Here is a 20,003-nt window from a genome sequence, read left to right on the forward strand (position 1 = left end):
TCCTGGGTGAAACGAGTGGCACAGACCCAGGCGCGGAACTTTCCAGAAATGGAGGACACGGTATTTTACAACTCTGGACCTCACAAAAGGTTATTGGCAGGTACCCCTAACAGAGGCGGCGAAGGAAAAAATGGCTGTTCCAATATAAGGTGTTACCCTTTGGGTTGCATGGCGTACCAGCAACATTCCAGTGATTAATGGCTATTGTTCTCCGTCCCCATCGCCGTTATGCCTCAGCCTATCTAGACGATATTATTGTATACAGCACTGACTGGGAATCACTTAGCAAAAGTACAGGCAGGGATAGACTCTCTGTGACAAGCAGGGCTAACTGCCAACCCAAAGAAGTGTTCCATAGGGTTGGAGGAAGCTCGGTACTTGGGTTACGTCATTGGGAGAGGAGTTCTCAAGCCTCAAGTAAACAAAGTGGAGGCAATTCAGAACTGGCCCCGTCCCCAGACAACAAAACAGGTAAAAGCCTTTTTAGGTTTGGTGGGATATTACAGGCGGTTCATTCCCAACTTTGCAACTCTGTCCGCGCCTTTAACAGACTGCTTAAAAGGAAGGAAATCTGTGATGGTCCACTGGAATAATCAGTTAGAGGAGGCCTTTACAAAGGTAAAAGGGGTACTGTGTGGTACACCAGTCCTGAGCACTCCAAATTTAAAAAAAGAGTTTGTTGTGCAGACGGATGCCTCTGAGATAGGGCTTGGGGCCATGCTGTCTCAGGAGGTTAACGGGGAAGAGCATCCCATTAGTTTCCTAAGCCGGAAGCTTACCCCAGCTGAAACCAGGTACAGTATTGTGGAGAGAGAGTGCCTGGCCATCAAGTGGGCACTGGAGTCATTGCGCTACTATTTACTGGGGAGAACATTTCAGATGGTGACAGATCATTCCCCTCTTACGTGGATGAGTCAAGCTAAGGAGAGGAATGCCCAAGTCACCAGGTGGTTCCTGTCCCTGCAAAATTTTAAATTTTCAGTAGCACATCGGGCAGGCAGACTACAGGGGGATGCAGATGCCCTGTTCAGAGTTCACTGTATGTCATATGTCCACCCCCTTAGGGTTGAACATAGGAGGGAGGTATGTGGTATAGTAAAGGGTGTTTTACTGGATGGGAGATACATTTCTCCCAGCAGGGTAATGTTTGGCCGGGTTTTTCCCTAAAGACAGGACCTGTGATGATGTCATGGTCACGTGATCAGCCCATGTGATGTTTACCTCACTTGTAGGAGGGGTTATGGGCTATGTAATGGAGGGTGGTGTTTGGCACATAGTGAGTGTGTCTGGAGGTTACAGGAACTTGGCTAGACTTAGCCTGAACTTGTATATAGGATCCCTGTGCTGCAGGACTATAGTAGCAAGACTCTCAACTACCCTGGGAATGGCACCTGGCTGATGCCGCAGACCTGGCAGCCGCTTAGTTAAGCCCGTCCTGTGCAAGGGGTGAGTCTGGGACAAGTGGTTCTCCAAACTGGAGTATATTTATGTTTTTCCTTGCTTTCTGTTAATCTGCTGTTTGCAACGTGACATTAAACCACTGAAATTGGACTTTAAGCCTGTGTGTTGCCTCATTACTGCAGCCCTGCCATTACCTACCAGAGCGAATCCCTACAATGCATACCATCAGTTTGAGGTATAAAATATTGTTGACACGTTCTCTTCATATGTTGAAAATATAATATCTTAGAATAAAATTGCGGTTCATACACAACTCTACTCTCATTTTTGCTTTGCTACAAACAACGCACTTGATTAGATCATTTCACAAAATTCATAGTAGCAATTCTGAACACTGTAACACATAGCATTGCCACACACAAAGGCCTGATGTGGCTTCCCGCTCCACTGTAGGGTGCCTCCACAAGATGCCATACTTTACCTAGAGGTAATTCCTCTAGTAGAACATACTTTTGCAACACAACATGTGATGATGAGACAGGCCTCATTTCTCACTCACAGATTTTCACAGAAATTATGACAAAGATAACTCAATGTGCCTCTGTACACAAAAGAGGCACACGATGAAACAATACAGACCTTGTCAGACTATTGGCACTGTATTACAGACCTCTACTAGGCAATGAGGCCTAAGTGTCATTGTAGGCCCAAACCAAAGAATATCTGAGGACCTGATAAAAAGGAATAAAAATTAATAGCCGAAAATCTGATGAGGTCCCAAGCTCGCTGCATTAGGAACTTGCTGAGGGTTTACACATTATAGGCATAGTTAATGGGATATATATTGTAGGTACAGTATTTGATTAGCTCATCCCAGTTACAGATGACTGGAGTAATACAATAGTGAATCGTGTCTGTTCAAGCGTCATTACATGAACAATCCTATTATGGAAAAGAAACATTTCTGAATATTTTGCTCTGCTTTGAACCCTACATTATTGCATTTTTTCAATTTTAAAAATTGACTTAATATCAGCTCATTGACCTGTAAAACACTGTTATAAGCAACATCAACCACAAAATCAAAATAATACTAAATGTCTACCCTGACGAATGACTGCTCTTCACATTTCTTGTACAATCCAGCACAGATTTTATAATACTCAGCAGAATTACATAACAAGCAAATATCCAAAAGTGCGGTATACGGCAAACCTGATCGATGCTTTCGGAATTGCATCTGGGCTGTCAATCTGCGGCAGCTCATCTGCTAAAATCTCTTCAGGGCTGCGAGGGTCGGTGGCAATCGATGGCTTCTGTTTTTCTTTCAGATTCAGCCCGCTAATAATGCTATTCCATAAGCTGTTCTGAGACTTGGACCCTGAAACATATATGAAATATATGCACAAGCTTTAGTTCCTGCACATCATTAAGAAACATTATAAAGTGAAGTAGATTCATGTTGACAAATAGGGCCCTAATGTAGAAAAGCTAGAGGTGCAGCTACCTATAAACTGCAAAAGACAAACAGATGAAATTACCCCCTTTGCACCTCAAGTCTGTTTGCGCCTTTAACTTTTTTTTCACAAAAATTTTACTTTTGACCCATTTTTTCATTTTCACAAGGGTACCATAAGAAAATGACCACAAAATTTGTTGTGCAATTTCTCCTGAGTACGCTGATATACCATATGTGGGGGAAAACTACTGTTTGGGTGTACAGCAGGGCTCAGAAGGAAAGAAGCACAGTTTGACTTTTTCAACACAAAATTGTCTGGAATTGAGAGCAAACACCGTGTCACGTTTGGAGAGCACCTGATGTGCCTAAACAGTGGAAGCCCCCCACAAGTGACCCCATTTTATAAACTATACCCCCCAAGGAATTTATCTAAATGTGTGGTGAGCACCTTGAACCCCTAGATGCTTCACAGAAAATTATAGCATTGAGTTGTGAAAATAAAAAAAAATCTAATTTTTTCCACAAAATTGATCTTGTAGCCCTAATTGTTTTTATTTTCACAAGGGTAACAGGATGAGGTAAAATGGACAACAAAATCTGTTGTGCAATTTCTCCTAAGTATGCTAATACCACATACTGTATGTGGAGGAAAACCATCATGGCTCGGAAAGGAAGTAGTGACGTTTTTGAATGCAGATTTTGATGGAATGGTCTGCGGGCGTCATGTCACATTTGAAGGGCTCCTTATGTGCCAAAACTGTGGAAATGTCCCACACGTAACCCTATTTTTTAACTAATCTGTTGTTTCCTAGTATATGAATTTTATAATGTAGTATAAGTATGTTGTGTAGAGTGCATCAGGTTGGTATACGTGAGTTGTGTAGTGTGCATCAGGTTTGCATATGTGAGTTGTGTAGTGTTCAGCAGGTAGGCATACGTGAGTTGTATAGTGTACGTCAGGTTGGCATACATGACTTGTGTAAGTCAGAAGTGAATTTAGTAGTCCATGGATGTGTGGTACAGTTTGTTCTTTATAGTTTGAAGGATTTCCCTGGGGAAATGTTGGCCTGGTATGATACAAGCATCTTCAGTTCTGGAAGTACTGGTATCCAAGAAGTTTCATTTCTCCTTGCGGAGAATGACATGCTAAGCATGTCGAGGTGAGGAGACTTAAAGCCGCAATGCTCCTCTGGGAAATATGCTAATTATGCAAATTGTCTCTTCAGAGAGGAAGAGGACTAGAACTCTAGTGCCACCTATTGGAGGTAGCAATCCTAAAAGTCAATGTTGACCCTTTGACGAGCCTAGTTACATGACTTAGGATAAAAGCCAAACCAGAATCTCCATTTGCAGACACTGTGTTTCGGGGTACTGCCCCTCATCAGTGCAAAGTGGGAGATCTGGTTTGGCTGTGAGAGAGGCGTCTGACCGATATCCAAGAAGTATCATTTCTCCTTGCGGAGAATGACATGCTAAGCATGTCGAGGTGAGGAGACTTAAAGCCGCAATGCTCCTCTGGAAAATATGCTAATTATGCAAATTGTCTCTTCAGAGAGGAAGAGGACTAGAACTCTAGTGCCACCTACTGGAGGTAGCAATCCTAAAAGTCAATGTTGACCCTTTGACGAGCCTAGTTACATGACTTAGGATAAAAGCCAAACCAGAATCTCCATTTGCAGACACTGTTTCGGGGTACTGCCCCTCACTGGGGCGCGCTACTTTCTCATCTCCAAAGATTAGGGCCTTGATCACTGCCTCCTGCAACTGAAGGTTCAATGTATCTGTCTGGTCTGTACCTCATGATAGCACGAAAGTGTTGTGCATTCCCATCTGATGTGCATGGCCAGCTTCTTGCAACACACCTTGGCTTTTCTCATGACACTGTATAGTAGGAGGAGATGATCAGAGAGATCTTGGTGTGCAATGCTCCAAAACTGTCCGCCTTTTTGCTGAATTCATGAGGAGTAAAATATAAACAAATCCATATTTTAGCGAACACAAATGTTTGTTGAATTCAAGGAGAATTAACCCCTTAGTGACTCAATTTTGAGTTTAATGACCAAGTTCCATTTTTCAAATCTGAAATATGCAACTTTATGTGGTAGCAATTCTGGAATGTTTCAACATATCTCATTGATTCTGAGATTTTTTTTGTAAAACATTATACTTTATGTTAGCTGTTAGTTTTGGGCAACATGTTGTGCATTGTTTTGTGAAAATATCTGATGTTTGCTGAAAAATTAGCCATTTTTAAGCTCTGAATTGTTTATTATTAAACCAAGTAGTTCAGTAGGCCAGAAGGCATATGCTATTATTTTTATGTGGACTATTAAATTTATGTGTCTTTCTTTGATTGGTCAATAAACACAGCCTATTGTCCATACTAGATGAATATAAAACACCAGACTATAATGAACCACAATAATCACAAAATATATTGACTCAAAAATGGCATATACCAAAAGAGGGAGAACATGAGTCACCATATATTAAATTCTTACCAATTTTATTAATACAAAATGTATCCAACAAATGTCTATTGCAAAAACATTAAAAAGTTAGTAACATGTATGGAAAAAAATGTAATCCACAAGAAAAGGAAAGTAAGCAGCCTCAAATTAAGAACAGACTAGCATATTATATAGCCACAAGGAAGAGAATTAAGATGGATCAAACCACCCACCCACATAGAATGTGAGGGTTTGAATTAATCCACCCAAGCTATACCATGAATCCGTAACAGACTTGTGCTTTTTTTTCGCAAATATACCTGTCATAAGACAGTATGCAGGCGCCCCCTTGAGGAAGCGACTATCACGCTCGCGAAACGCGCGTCAGGGGTTGTGGCCGCACCTAGGACCAGAAGTTATTTTTCTGATAGGTAATTAACTCCTTATTTATTCTATTCATTGTTACTGCTTACCGTGGTACTGATATTTAAGAAAGGTAAGAAGGTGGATCCAGGCAACTACCGGTAAGCCTGACAAATATAGTGTATTCATGAAAGATAAGTCATGTCTAACTAACATGTTGGGTTTCTACGTTTCTATGAGGCGGTAATAGCAAATTTAGATGTTGGTAATGCAAAACTAAATTGAAAAATATGAACTGGAGTGTAAGACGGTATGCATGCAAAATGGGAGCATGTTCACATTGGCCATAAAACAGACAAAACCTAAGACAGAAGCAAATAACCATATACACTGCTGTAACTAAATAATTAGCAGTGATAGTGCATATAAATAACATTGGGTACTTAGTAAACAAGTTTTTTTTTATAAAAAAAAGAGTAAAAACAATCCCAGAAGCATCAAGATGCACCCAAATTCAAGTTGGTCCTAACCTTTTGTATCAAAACCTTACCATGCGTTATAGTGACGTGTGTGAATAAGGGCTGAGCAGGAGCATACATGGATATCAGCTTATACTCCAGTTCATTTTTTGGTGAAGATTTAGGTTTTTGCATTTAGTGCAGGTAAAGGTATGGCCTCCCTTCATTTGAGCTGGACCTTCATTTATATACCTTCCCATTTGCTGTATGTCCATGTTTGAGACCTGATCCTGTTCAGCCTTTATTCACACAGGCATCACTACATATGGTAAGGTTTAAATACTAGTGGTTAGGACTATCCCAAATTTGATGGGATGTTTTTACGCTTTTTTTTAAATCAAGAACAGTATATACTGAGTACCAAATGTTATATTATATGGACTATTTCTTTAACTTATTTACTTATAGTAGTGTGTATGCTATTTTGTTTGTGTTTTAGGTTATGCAGCTGATGTGATTTATCTGGGCTTTGCAAAGGCATTTGATACTGTACCACATATCAGCCTTATATTGTAGCTACAGAAGCAGGGACTAGGGGAAACTATATGCAGATGGGTAAGGAAGTGGCTAAATGATAGCAAACAAAGAGCCATCATAGTCGTCAAAGTGGTCAAAAATGATGTTGAGAAGGCCAAACTTTTAAATTCCTATTTTGCATCTGAGTTCACCAAGAAAGCAAATGTAACATCAACTGATCTTCATGGTGTCATCAAAGGAATGGAAGAATCCACTCTATCCACAAACAGAGAAATGTGAGGGAACACTTAGCTTATTTAAATGAATTTAGATCTCCTGTATCAGATTAATTACATCCTAGGGTACTGAAAGAGATAGCAGAGGAAATTGCAGAACCACTAGCCAAAATCTTTGAAAACTCCTGGAAAATATGAGAAGTGCCAGAAGATTGGAGAAGATTTTGTCCCTATCTTCAAAAAAGTAAAGAAGACTTAGCCAGGAAATTACAGGCCAGTGGGCCTTACTTCTGTACCAGGAAATGTATTTGAACAAATCTTAAAACAGCATGTATGTAAGTACTTGGATAGCAATACAGTAATTAACTAGAGTCAGCATGGGGTTGTAGCAAACAAGTCATGCCAGACTAAGCTAATTTCCTTCTATGATGGAATCACTGACTGGGTGGATCAGAGAAATGCGATACATATTAGTATATTTTTTACTTCAGCAAAGAATTTGATATTGCATCTCATACTATCCTTATTGAAAAAATGACCAGATATAAGATTGAAAATGATACAGTTAGGTGGATTTATAAGTGGCTCAGTGATCGTACTCAAAGAGTGGTAATAAATGATTGCACATCCAATTGGAAAAGTGTTTCTAGTGGGGAATCACAAGGCTCTGTCCTGGTCTCAGTGTTGATCAACATTTTTATATATGATCTAGATAAGGGAACTGAAGGTAAACTAATAAAATTTGCAGACAATGCAAAGCTAGGAAGGATAGCTAACAGTAGAAAAGACAGAGAAAGGATTCAGAAAAATCTCAATAAACTTGAACCATGGTCAGCGACTAATAGAATGGTATTTAACTGGGAAAAATGCAAGATTCTACATCTGGGCAAGAAAAGCGAAAATTACATCTATAGAATGGGAGGAATAAAACTAAGCAACAGCACGTATGAAGAAGACTTGGGTATATTACTAGAGCACAGACTGCACATAGTCAACAGTGTGATGCGGCAGAAAAAAAGGCAAACAAAGTTCTAGGATGTATTAAGAGAAGCACAGAGTCAAAATCACGTAAAGAAATTATCTCCCTCTACTCCTCCTTGTTCAGGCCACATCTGAAATACTGTACCCAGTTCAGGGCACCACTTTTTAAAAAATGTACTGAAAAACTGGATCAAATTCAGAGAAGAGTTACCAGGATGGTAAGCGGACTGCAAAGTATGTCCTACGAGGAATGGTTAAAGGATTTGGGAATGTCTATTTGCATAAAAGAAGGATAAAAGGAGACTTAATAGCTGTCTACAAATATCTAGAGGAATGTCACAGTGTAGAGAGATCATCACTATTCTCATTTGCCTATGGAAACACAAGAAGCAATTAAATGAAACTGAATTGAAAAGATACAGATTAGATATTAGAAAAACCTTTTAGACAGTGAGTGTGATCAATGAGTGGAACAGGCTGCCACGTAAGGTGGTGAGTCCTCCTTCACGATGACCCTTGAGGTCCCTTCCAGCTCTAACTGTTGTGAGTTCATTTTTCCCTACACCATTGAGGTCTGATGAACTCCCTCCTCTGGTGAAGGAAGGTAGTGAGGCTGATTACCAAACACCTGGGCAGCTAGATGATGACTGGGTGGCTGGAATTGAGGACTGGATATAAGGCTGCCAACGCCCTTCTTCCTGGCTGGTGATTTTCCTACTGGATTCTTGGAGACCAGTCTGACTCCTTCATCTCAAAGCTAAGTTTTTCTGCTCTTCTTTGTACTCTTCAGTTTTGTTTTTGTTTTGCCTTGTTTTTTGGGAGTTCTGCCATCCCCGGCTGGGGGTGAGCTGAATACCATTTTTGTCTCTGATCTGTTGATCTTTTGCTCTGTCTTCAGAATATACCTGAGTGCTGATATAGTCTTTTGAAGCCTAGCGACTTCAGGGCCTGTTTTTCCTATCAGTCGGTTGGCTCATTTTGATAGGGTTTTTGCGGATGGCAGACAGCAGCTTTCCTATCCTGTCCTATGTAGTTAGCTTGGGCCCCATCATTTGCTCAACCTATCTTTCTATCTGTGTTAGTGTTTTCATCTTGCTTCACCGTCATTATATGTTGGGGGCTGCCTATTGCTTTGGGGTCTGCTCTGGGGCAGTTTAGTTTTTCCCCTTTCTGTCTTTAGGCTATGTAGTTCTCCGGCTGTGATTGAGGGGTCTAGGGCACCGCAGGAACCCCCCACGGCTACTGCTAGTTGTTGTGGATAGGTCCAGGGGTCTGCAATCCGATAGCTGCCAACCTCTCTGGCTTTCCTGGACTTAGCTGGTATTTTGTTTTTTTCCTCCTTCGGTGACTCATCATAACATCTAACATTATATGATTCTATGGTCATAGACGACTCAGAGGAGATCTCATTTACATGTATAAATATATATGTGGCCAGTACAAATTCCTGGCACATGATTTATTCCTTCCGAAGACCATACTGATGACTAGGGGGCACTCATTACGGGTGGATGAAAGGCGATTCTGGCAGCTGAATAGAAAAGGGTTCTTTACAGTTAGAGCATTCAGACTGTGGAATGCCCCACCACAAGAGGTAGTAATGGCAGAAACTATAACAGCTTTTAAAAAAGAGCTGGATGATCTCCTCAGTGCACATAACATTGCAGGTTATAGATAATTTAGTGACAAAATATATAATTGGTGGAGAAAGGTTGAACTTGATGGACCTAGGTCTTTTTTCAACCTACTGTTTGTAACTATGTAGCTTTTACTATACTACTTGACAACAGCATAATTTTTCTAAATGTCCTTTTATTTTGTTAGGATGTTAGAAAGGTTAAAATTTAGCACCAATTTTCCTTTTCATTTTTCAAAGAAATTAGCAAATCCTATTGTATACGGACCTATTCAGTTTCAAAGGGACTTGAGGGGCCTATATGTTGTAAAACAACAAAAAATTATACCATTTTAAGAGCTGCACCCCTCAAATTATTCAAAACTTCTGTTAGGAAATGTATTAATTCTACATATGCTACACAGGAACTAAGCCAAAATGGAATTAGAAATGAAAAATTAGTTTTTTTCCACTAAAATATTGCTTAACCCCTTCACGACCGGAGGTATTTCCGCCTTAGCGGTTTTTGTTTTTGCTCCTCTTCTTCCCAGAGCCATAGCTTTTTTTTTTTATCAAAATGGCCATGTGAGGGATTGCTTTTTGCGTAACGAGTTGTACTTTTGAACAACACCATTGGTTTTAATATACAGGTAGGTCCATATATATTTGAACAGAGACATTTTTCTAATTTTGGTTCTAGACATTACCACTATGAATTTTAAACAAAACAATTCAGATGCAGTTGAAGTTCAGACTTTCAGCTTTCATTTGAGGGTATCCACTTTAAAATTGGATGAAGGGTTTAGGAGTTTCAACTCCTTAACATGTGCCACCCTGCTTTTAAATGGACCAAAAGTAATTGGACAGATTAAATAATTGTAAATAAAATGTTCATTTCTAGTACTTGGCTGAAAACCCTTTGTTGGCAATGACTGCCTGAAGTCTTGAACTCATGGACATCACCAGACGCTGTGTTTCCTCCTTTTTGATGCTCTGCCAAGCCTTCACTGTGGTGGTTTTCAGTTGCTGTTTGTTTGTGGGCCTTTCTGTCTGAAGTTTAGCCTTTAACAAGTGAAATTAATGCTCAATTGGGTTGAGATCAGGTGACTGACTTGGCCATTCAAGAATATTCCACTTCTTTGCTTTAATAAACTCCTGGGTTGCTTTGGCTTTATGTTTTAGGTCATTATCCATCTGTAGTATGAAACGGCGACCAATCAGTTTGGCTGCATTTGGCTGGATCTGAGCACACAGTATGGCTCTGAATACCTCAGAATTCATTTGACTGCTTCTGTCCTGTGTCACATGATCAATAAACACTAGTGACCCAGTGCCACTGGCAGCCATGCATGCCCAAGCCATCACACTTCCTCCGCCGTGTTTTACAGATGATGTGGTATGCTTTGGCTCACGAACTGTACCACATCTTCGCCATACTTTTCTCTTTCCATCATTCTGGTAGAGGTTGATCTTGGTTTCCTCTGTCCAAAGAATGTTTTTCCAGAACTGTGCTGGCTTTTTTAGATGTTTTTTAGCAAAGTCCAGTCTAGCCTTTTGATTCTTGATGCTTATGAGTGGCTTGCACCGTGCAGTGAACCCTCTGTATTTACTTTCATGCAGTCTTCTCTTTATGGTAGATTTGGATATTGATACAACTACCTCCTGGAGAGTGTTGTTCACTTGGTTGGCTGTTGTGAAATGGTTTCTCTTCACCATGGAGATTATTCTGTGATCATCCACCACTGTTGTCTTCCGTGGGCACCCAGGTCTTTTTGCATTGATGAGATCATCAGTGCTTTCTTTCTTTTTCAGGATGTACCAAACTGTAGCTTTTGTCACTCCTAATGTTGTAGCAATTTCTCGGATGGGTTTTTTCTGTTTTTGCAGCTTAAGGATGGCTTGTTTCACCTGCATGGAGAGCTCCTTTAACCACATGCTTCCTTCACAGCAAAACCTTCCAAATGCAAGCACCACACTTCAAATCAACTCCAGGCCTTTTATCTGCTTAATTGAGAATGACATAATGAAGGGATTGCCCACACCTGTCCATGAAATAGCCTTGGAATCAATTGTCCAATTACTTTTGGTCCCTTTAAAAACAGGGTGGCACATGTGAAGGAGCTGAAACTCCTAAACCCTTAATCCAATTTTAATGTGGATATGCTCAAATGAAAGCTGAAAGTCTGAACTTCAACTGCATCTGAATTGTTTTGTTTAAAATTCATTGTGGCAATGTCTAGAACCAAAATTAGAAAAATGTTGTCTCTGTCCAAATATAAATGGACCTAACTGTATTATGTACGGGAAAATGGGAAAAAATCCAAGTGCGATGAAATTTCAAAAAAAGGACAATTCCACATTTTTTTTTGTTTTTGATTTTTACCATGTTCACTAAATGCTAAAACTGACCTGCCATTATGATTCTCCAGGTCATTATGAGTTCACAGACACCAAACATGTCTAGCTTCTTTTTAAGTGGCGGAAAAAAAATCCAAACTTTGGTAAAAAAAAATGGCGCCATTTTCCGAGACTCGTAGCGTCTCCATTTTTCGAGATCTGGGGCTGAGTGAGGGATTATTTTTTGTGTGCAAAGCTTATGTTTTTATTGATACCATCTTGATGTAGATATAATGTTTTGATCGCCCATTATTACATTTTATTGCAATGCAGCGGTGACCAAAAAAACGTAATTCTGACGTTTTGATTTTTTTCTCGATGCATTGTTTAGCGATCCGGTTAATCCTTTTTTATTGATAAATCGGGCGATTCTGAACGCGGTGATACCAAATATGAGTATGTTTGATTTTTTTATTGTTTTATTTTCAATGGGGTGAAAGGAAAGTGAAGTGCCAAATGAACAGAAAACCTCCACAAGTGACCCCATTTTGGAAACTAGACCACTCTAGGACTTCATCCAGACTTAAATTGACCATTTTGCTCCCATAAATGCTTCACATAAAGTTTAAAAGGATAAAATGGACCCCGTAATTTGCTGCACAATTTCTCCCAACCACGGTGATATCCAATATATGGTCAAAATCTAATGTTTGGGCACATGGCAAGGATGAGGAAAGAAGGCGGTCATCGCATTTCCAGAACCATTGAGGTCCTAGAACAGCACAAAACCCCACAAGTCACACCATTTTGGAAACTAAAACCATGGAGGAATCCATGTAGGAGTGTGGGAAGCATTTTGGTCCCGCAGGTGTTTCTGAGAAATTTGTAACATTTGATTGTGAAAAGTTTATAACTTTCACAAGGGGAAATAGCAGAAAATAGAACCCATAATTAGTAACTCAAGTTCTCTTGAGTGACAATGTAATTCAAAGTGACTCTACCTCTCTCATTATGGTGACTGGTTCCATCAAGGGTTTCATCTTAATTGTTTTTATGGATTCACACAAAAGAAACCCCTGTTGTAAGTGCTCAGCGCAGAGCATGGGATAATGAGAGCATTATTTCGATTTTTGGGAGGCATGATGAACAAATAAGCAGTAGTGTTTTTATTTTTACTTTGTTCATGGTGCAGTATAAGTGATAAGATGGCATTATACTTCTAGTCAGCAGAATTACAGCTTTACGGATTGTCAATTTTTTATTGTATTGCTATTTTTACTCAAAATTTTTTAGTTTTTTTATTAAAAAATATGTTTTTTGTTGCTATATTCTGAGAGCTACAACTTTTTTATTTCTTGGTAGATAGAGCTCCAAGAGGCTTATTTTTTGTGTTACAATTTGTAGTTTTTATTGGTGTCATTTTGGGGTGCATATCATTTTTTATCACTTTTTAATTGGATATTTTAGGTGCAGAATTCACAAAAAACAGCAATTCAGGTATTATGTTAATTTTTTTATTCTGTTTACTGTGCAGTAAAAGTGACAAGACCAATTTATTCTTCATTTCAGTCCGATTATTTTGATAACAGATTTATATTTTGTTTATGCTTTGATACTTTTGCACCATAAAAACAATTTTCTAAAAACATTATTTTTTTTGCATCACAGTATTCTAAGAACTGTAACTTATTCGTGTGAGAAAAGGATGTAGTTTCGTGACTTTTTTTTACAAATGTTAGTAAAACAATCAAAATAGTGGTCACAGTGTTTAGTAATGTTTACGATAGCAGTTTTTACGTGAGGTCTTTTACTGCCACCTGGTGACTAATTTTGGTAGATATATTGTAAGCCAAACTAGTAGTAAAACAGCAAACCAATTAAACTTTTATGTTGCACCAAACTAAAATTAGGGAAAAATATTATTTAACCCCTTAGAGACCGGGACAATTTTTTAAATTTTGACCAATGTCACTTTATGTGGTCATAACTCTGGAATGCTTCAACAAATCCCAGTGATGTTGAGAATGTTTTTTCGTGGCACATTATAATTTATGATAGTGGCAAATTTAGATTGATATGTTTTGTGTTTATTTATAAAAAATATCAGAAACTTGACAAAAATGTAAATAAAATTGCAATTTTCAAACTTTGAATGATTATCCGTTTAATCCAGATAGTCATACCACAGAAAAACATGAATAAATAACATTTCCCTCATGCCTGCTTTACATCAGCACCATTTTTAAAAAACTATTTTTTTTGATAGCCTTGTAGGAGGTTTAAAAATGTAGCAGTAATTTTTCATTTTTTCAAGGAAATTTACAAAATTTATTTTTTTGAGGGACCTATCCAGGTTTGAAGTGACTTTAGGGTTCTAATATATTGGAAACCCCCCAAAAGTGATACCATTTTAAAAACAGCACCCCCTGACATATTGAAAACTGCTGTCAGGTAGTTTATTAACCCTTCAGGTGATTTTCAGGAATTAATGCAAAGTGGTATAGCAGGAATGAAAAAGTGTTTGTTTACCACCTAAATGTCGCTGACTTCTGAACTGGCCGCTGTAGCCGGCAGGCTCTAAGGGTTCTTTCACACACAGCGCTCTCGCTAGCGAGATCGCTGATTTTGTGACACATCAGCGATCTTGCCAGCGAGATCGCTGTGTGTGACGGGGATCAGCGACCAGCCCCCCTGCCGTTTATCGCTGATCGTGCTCGAGCGGCCTAGGCCGTTTTTCCATCACTGGTCTCCCGCTGCCCAGCACGCATCGCCCAGTGTAGGGCCAACATAGGTGACAAGGTTAATTGTTGGTTTTCTGTGTGGTTGTCTTGTTTTTAGATAAGCTTTAATAAAGGTTGTATTTCATTTATAATTGGTTAAGTAATGCTCCTTTCAAACTCATATTGAATTTTTGAGCTTACATTTCTAACTTTCATACAGTAGAAGAAAATACTGGAACAGAACACCATACAGGAGTACATTAAAGGTACGTGCAGACATTCAGTAATTGGCAGCACATGTTCGCTGCGTCCAAAGCGCTGCCAGCTATTGAACGCAGGTGATTCTGCATGTGTTTGTGGTGCCCCTGAGGGTTCAGTTGCCACAGAGGTACTGCACCTCCTCCTGAGGTGTGGTGCCCCACGATCCAGGTGAGTTGGAGGCTCCCAACCACGCTCCAACACTCGCATCCCACACAACACGGTAGTTCAGCAAAACCACATTGCAGCTCCCTGCTTGGAGTGTAGCAGAGCTCCTTTGGTGGCTCCCCGCTTGGAACACTAAACGTGCTAGGAGGCGGGTGGAGTTTAGAATACATAAAAGAGCGGGAAAGTTCAGTCAGTGAGTTCAGTTGAGTGGAGAGAGTGAGGAGAGAAGATCCCTGGGAGAGGGATGGAGGAAGGAGGTGCTGCAGCAGATCTGAGTGGCCTGGGTCTGCTGGCACAAGAAAGGAAAGAAAGAGAAAGACATTGAACAGAACCCTGATCTTCCATAAGAAGGTAAGACTAGTACGGAACTTAGGAGTAAAAGGGAACAGAGGATGTGGGTTAGAGGAAGAACCCTGCCTAGAAGTTCTAAGTGCAAGTCCGGGGCCCGTCCCTGAGGTTGTGTGGACACTAATGGTTCTGCAGCATACACCGGTGGAGTAGTCGGCTGTAAATGCACCTCTCCCATCTCAGACTTGGAGCACAACAGCAACTTGGATAGTGAGCTGGGACTCAGGAGTAAGGAGTCCCCGAAGCAGGGTACAGCTGTCTGCCATACAAGTATAGTTCTTGGGAACATCTGTCAGGAGGAACTCCAGTGTAACTCAGTACTAGGAGATCTTCACACTTAAAGCGCTATAGAGGAGACGTTCAGAAAGGCACATGTTGGCGGAGTGTTGGAAGGGAGCGTCCTATCTTGCCTGGAGGTCGACTGGGTCCCTGAACCGGAGGACACAGCACGGAGGCAGGCATCTGTGTGTACTACAGACTGTGAGTAAAGCTTTGGAACTACAATCCCTGGTGTCCTCCATTCATTCCTGCGCCAACACACCTGGTACCGCTACATCTGGGTACTAGCTTCTACACTGCCCTGGGACTACACCTCCACCTGTGGGGAGCTTCACCATCTTGGCTGCAACACACCACCAGTCCCAGAGGATCTGCATGCAGCGGCGGCTTAACATCTCACTTGCCGAGCACCACAGGTGCCGTCACGAACTATTCATCAATTCTATTTCATTGTTCTTTCACCCCCCTTTTGCCATGGAGCCCCAGGGCCACGGACCGGGTCACAGCTTCCGTGACAACTCCCATTGAGATCAACTGGCCCGGTCCGAGTACCCCGAGAGCCCTGGCGGGCGCTCCATGTTCACTGAACTGTGCAGAATCACTGCATCCAATACATTCTATTAGTGAAATTTATCTTGCGGAGGCTTGCGTCTAGGCAAGATAAATAGAAATCCTGCGGTCTCTAAAGACGCGCTGCATGTACGTCTCTGCGGGTGAGCCGTGGGCGTCTGTGGACTTTTAGTGGACATGGGATTTCTTTAAATCCCATACACTATGCTGTAACATCTGGACATTGCAGTTTGGATACTATGGAAGTACACAGCGTCCAACCCGCAGCATTTACTGATCATCTGCACATACACAGTGCTAGATTGTACAATATCAATTTAATATTTGGTTGCTCACCCTTTGGAATAAATAAATGCAATCAATCCCTTCCTATAACCATCAACAAGCTTCTTACACCTCTCAACTGGAATTTGGGATCACTCTTCTTTTGTAAACTGCTTCAGGTCTCTCATATTGGATAGGTGCCTTCTCCCAAGAGCAATTTTAAGCTCTCTCCACAAGTGTTCAATAGGATTTCGATCCGGACTCACTGCTGGCCACTTCAGAACTCTCCAGCACTTTGTTTCCATCCATTTCTGAGTGCTTTTTCGAGCATGTTTGGAGTCATTGTCCTGCTGGAAGAACCATGATCAAGGACACAAACTCAGCTTTCTGACACTGGGCACTACATTGCGACCCAAACTCCTTTGGCAATCAGATTTCATGATGCCTTGCACAGTCAAGGCACCCAGTTCAAGAGGCAGCAAAACAACTCCAAAACATCTTTTAACCTCCACCATATTTGACTGTAGGTACTGTGTTCTTTTCTCTATAGGCCTCACTCCATTTTCGCTAAACAGTAGAATGATGCACTCTATCAAAAAGCTATATCTTTGTCTCCTCTGTCCACAAGACCTTTTCCCAGAAGGATATTGGCTTACTCACCTACAATGGGGTTCTCCTGGGTCTCCTACCATAGTGCTTAATTTCATTCAAATGTCAACAGATAGCTTGTGCTGACACTGATGTTCCCTGAGCCTGCAGGACAGCTTGAATTTCTTTGGAACTTGATTGGACCTGCTTATCCACCATCGAGACTATCCTGCGTTGCAATCTTTCATCTATTTTTCTCTGCCATCCATTCCCAGGGAGATTAGCTACAGTACCATGAATTGTAAACTTCTTGATTATGTTGCACACTGTGAACAAAGGAACATCACGGTCTCTGGAGATGGTCTTGTAACCTTGAGATTGTTGATATTTTTCCACAATTTTGGTTCTCACGTCCTCAGATAGCTCTCTTCTCTTTCTGTTCTCCATGTTTTGTGTGGCACACAAACACAAAATACAAAGATTGAGTCAACTTCTCTCCTATTTATCTGGTTTCAGATGTGATTTTCATATTAACCAAACCTATTACTTGCCACAGGCGAGTTTGAATGAGCATCACATGATTGAAACAAAGTTCTTTATCCACAATTTTGGAAATGTGCCAAGAATTTTGTCCAGACCATTTCGGAGGTTTTGTGTGAAATGATGTCCAACTGGCCTTTTTTAATCTGTTTTTTTTTGTGTTGTTCAAATACACACAAATGAAATAAATGTGTATAACAAAACGTGTAATTGCAATAATTTTCTGGGACAATTTCAATGGTGCCAACACTTTTGGCCATGACTGTAAATACTTGGACAGAAGGCTATAAATGCATAACATTAACATTTATACATGCACTATACACTCACTGGCCACTTTATTAGGTACACCATGCTAGTAAGGGGTTGGACCCCCTTTTGCCTTCAGAACTGCCTCAATTCTTCGTGGCAGAGATTCAACAAGGTGCTGGAAGCATTCCTCAGAGATTTTGGACCATATTGACATGATGGCATCACACAGTTGGCGCAGATTTGTCGGCTGCACATCCCTGATGCGAATCTCCCGTTCCACCACATCCCAAAGATGCTCTATTGGATTGAGATCTGGTGACTGAGGAGGCCATTTGAGTACAGTAAACTCATTGTCATGTTCAAGAAACCAATCTGAGATGATTCGAGCTTTATGACATGGCGCATTATCCTGCTGAAAGTAGCCATCAGATGTTGGGTACATTGTGGTCATAAAGGGATGGACATGGTCAGCAACAATACTCAGGTAGGCTGTGGCGTTGCAACGATGCTCAATTTGTACCAAGGGGCCCAAAGAGTGCCCAGAAAAAATTCCCCACACCATGACACCACCACCACCAGCCTGAACCGTTGATACAAGGCAGGATGGATCCATGCTTTCATGTTGTTTACGCCAAATTCTGACCCTACCATCCGAATGTCGCAGCAGAAATCGAGACTCATCAGACCAGGCAACGTTTTTCCAATCTTCTACTGTCCAATTTCGATGAGCTTGTGCAAATTGTAGCCTCAGTTTCCTGTTCTTAGCTGAGAGGAGTGGTACCCAGTGTGGTCTTCTGCTGCTGTAGCCCATCTGCCTCAAAGTTCGACGCACTGTGCGTTCAGAGATGCTCTTCTGCCTACCTTGGTTGTAACGGGTGGCAATTTGAGTCACTGTTGCCTTTCTATCAGCTCGAACCAGTCTGCCCATTCTCCTCTGACCTCTGGCATCAACATGGCATTTCCGGCCACAGAACTGCCGCTCACTGGATTTTTTTTCTTTTTCGGACCATTCTCTGTAAACCCTAGAGATGGTTGTGCGTGAAAATCCCAGTAGATCAGCAGTTTCTGAAATTCTCAGACCAGCCCTTCTGGCACCAACAATCATGCCACGTTCAAAGGCACTCAAATCACCTTTCTTCCCCATACTGATGCTCGGTTTGAACTGCAGGAGATTGTCTTGACCATGTCTACATGCCTAAATGCACTGAGTTGCCGCCATGTGATTGGCTGATTAGAAATTAAGTCTTAACACACAGTTGGACAGGTGTACCTAATAAAGTGGCCAGTGAGTGTACATTGGTCATTCCTTAGCTGTGTTTAATACCTGGTTGTGGCAGAAAATAGAAATAATGAATGAAACAAAAGGACACAAGAATGCCTGAATTGTCCCACTTGTCCTGTTGCAGTGGCAAGTAAGGTAATAGTTTTACGGTTGCTGTCAACTGTTTTATGTCGTCTGACAGCAAGCCAAGGGGTTAGTAATGGAGAGGCATCTATCAGACACCCCTGTTGCTAACCCCGCTAGAAAAGACCTTTAATTGAAATAAACACACAAAGAAAAGTCCTTTAATTGAAATAAACACTGCTTTTCTCTCTTTTACCCATTTATTAATGTAATGTAATAATGTAAAAATGTCCCATGACAAGCTCCAAGTCAGCTTCATCTGGATGCATTGTTGAGTGGTGATGAAATTAAAACGACCACTCAGCTCGGCATCCAGGACACACTGAGCTGAGCGTGAGAATGCGGCTGCATGTGACCTTAATGATATCACTGCCGGTGATACGCAGGAGCGTTCTCACGCTCAGCTCAGCAAGAGCTGGTTGCCGGGCTAAGCGGTAACATTTGTCACCACTCAGCAATGCAACCAGATGTAGCAGAGTTGAGGGTTATCATCAGCATTATGGATTATCGCTAGACAGATGATTTTTTCTTTTTACATTAATAAATGGGTAAGAGAGGGTAGGGGAGTATTTATTTAAATTAAAGTACTTTATTCTCTGTTTTGTTCAATTAAAGGATTTTTTTTCTGTGTGTCTTTATGACTTTTGATTATGGGGTTACTAATGGGGGTGTCTTGTAGACGCCTCTCCATTATTAACTCCTAGGCTTCATGTCAGCAGACATAAAACAGATGACACTCCAAAACTATTACCCTACTTGCCAACGCACCCGGGGCAAGTGGGATGAGTGGAGGCT

The 20,003-nt window shown here is 40.9% G+C and overlaps 1 protein-coding gene across 3 annotated transcripts in view; it reads right to left on the reverse strand.

Moving 5' to 3' along the window:
* PDE1C (phosphodiesterase 1C) overlaps positions 1-20,003 on the reverse strand; it is a 1,540,979-nt gene that overhangs the window by 1,248,041 nt on the left and 272,935 nt on the right. For all 3 annotated transcript variants that reach the window (XM_073549936.1, XM_073549933.1, XM_073549932.1), the window contains exon 3: positions 2,617-2,782. In XM_073549936.1, the coding sequence (XP_073406037.1) occupies positions 2,617-2,782 (166 nt within the window). The remainder of the gene's footprint in view (positions 1-2,616; positions 2,783-20,003) is intronic.

This window comes from Dendrobates tinctorius, unplaced genomic scaffold (genome assembly GCF_039654945.1).
Source record: "Dendrobates tinctorius isolate UK_male_01 unplaced genomic scaffold, ASM3965494v1 ptg000162l, whole genome shotgun sequence".
NCBI lineage: Eukaryota > Metazoa > Chordata > Amphibia > Anura > Dendrobatidae > Dendrobates > Dendrobates tinctorius.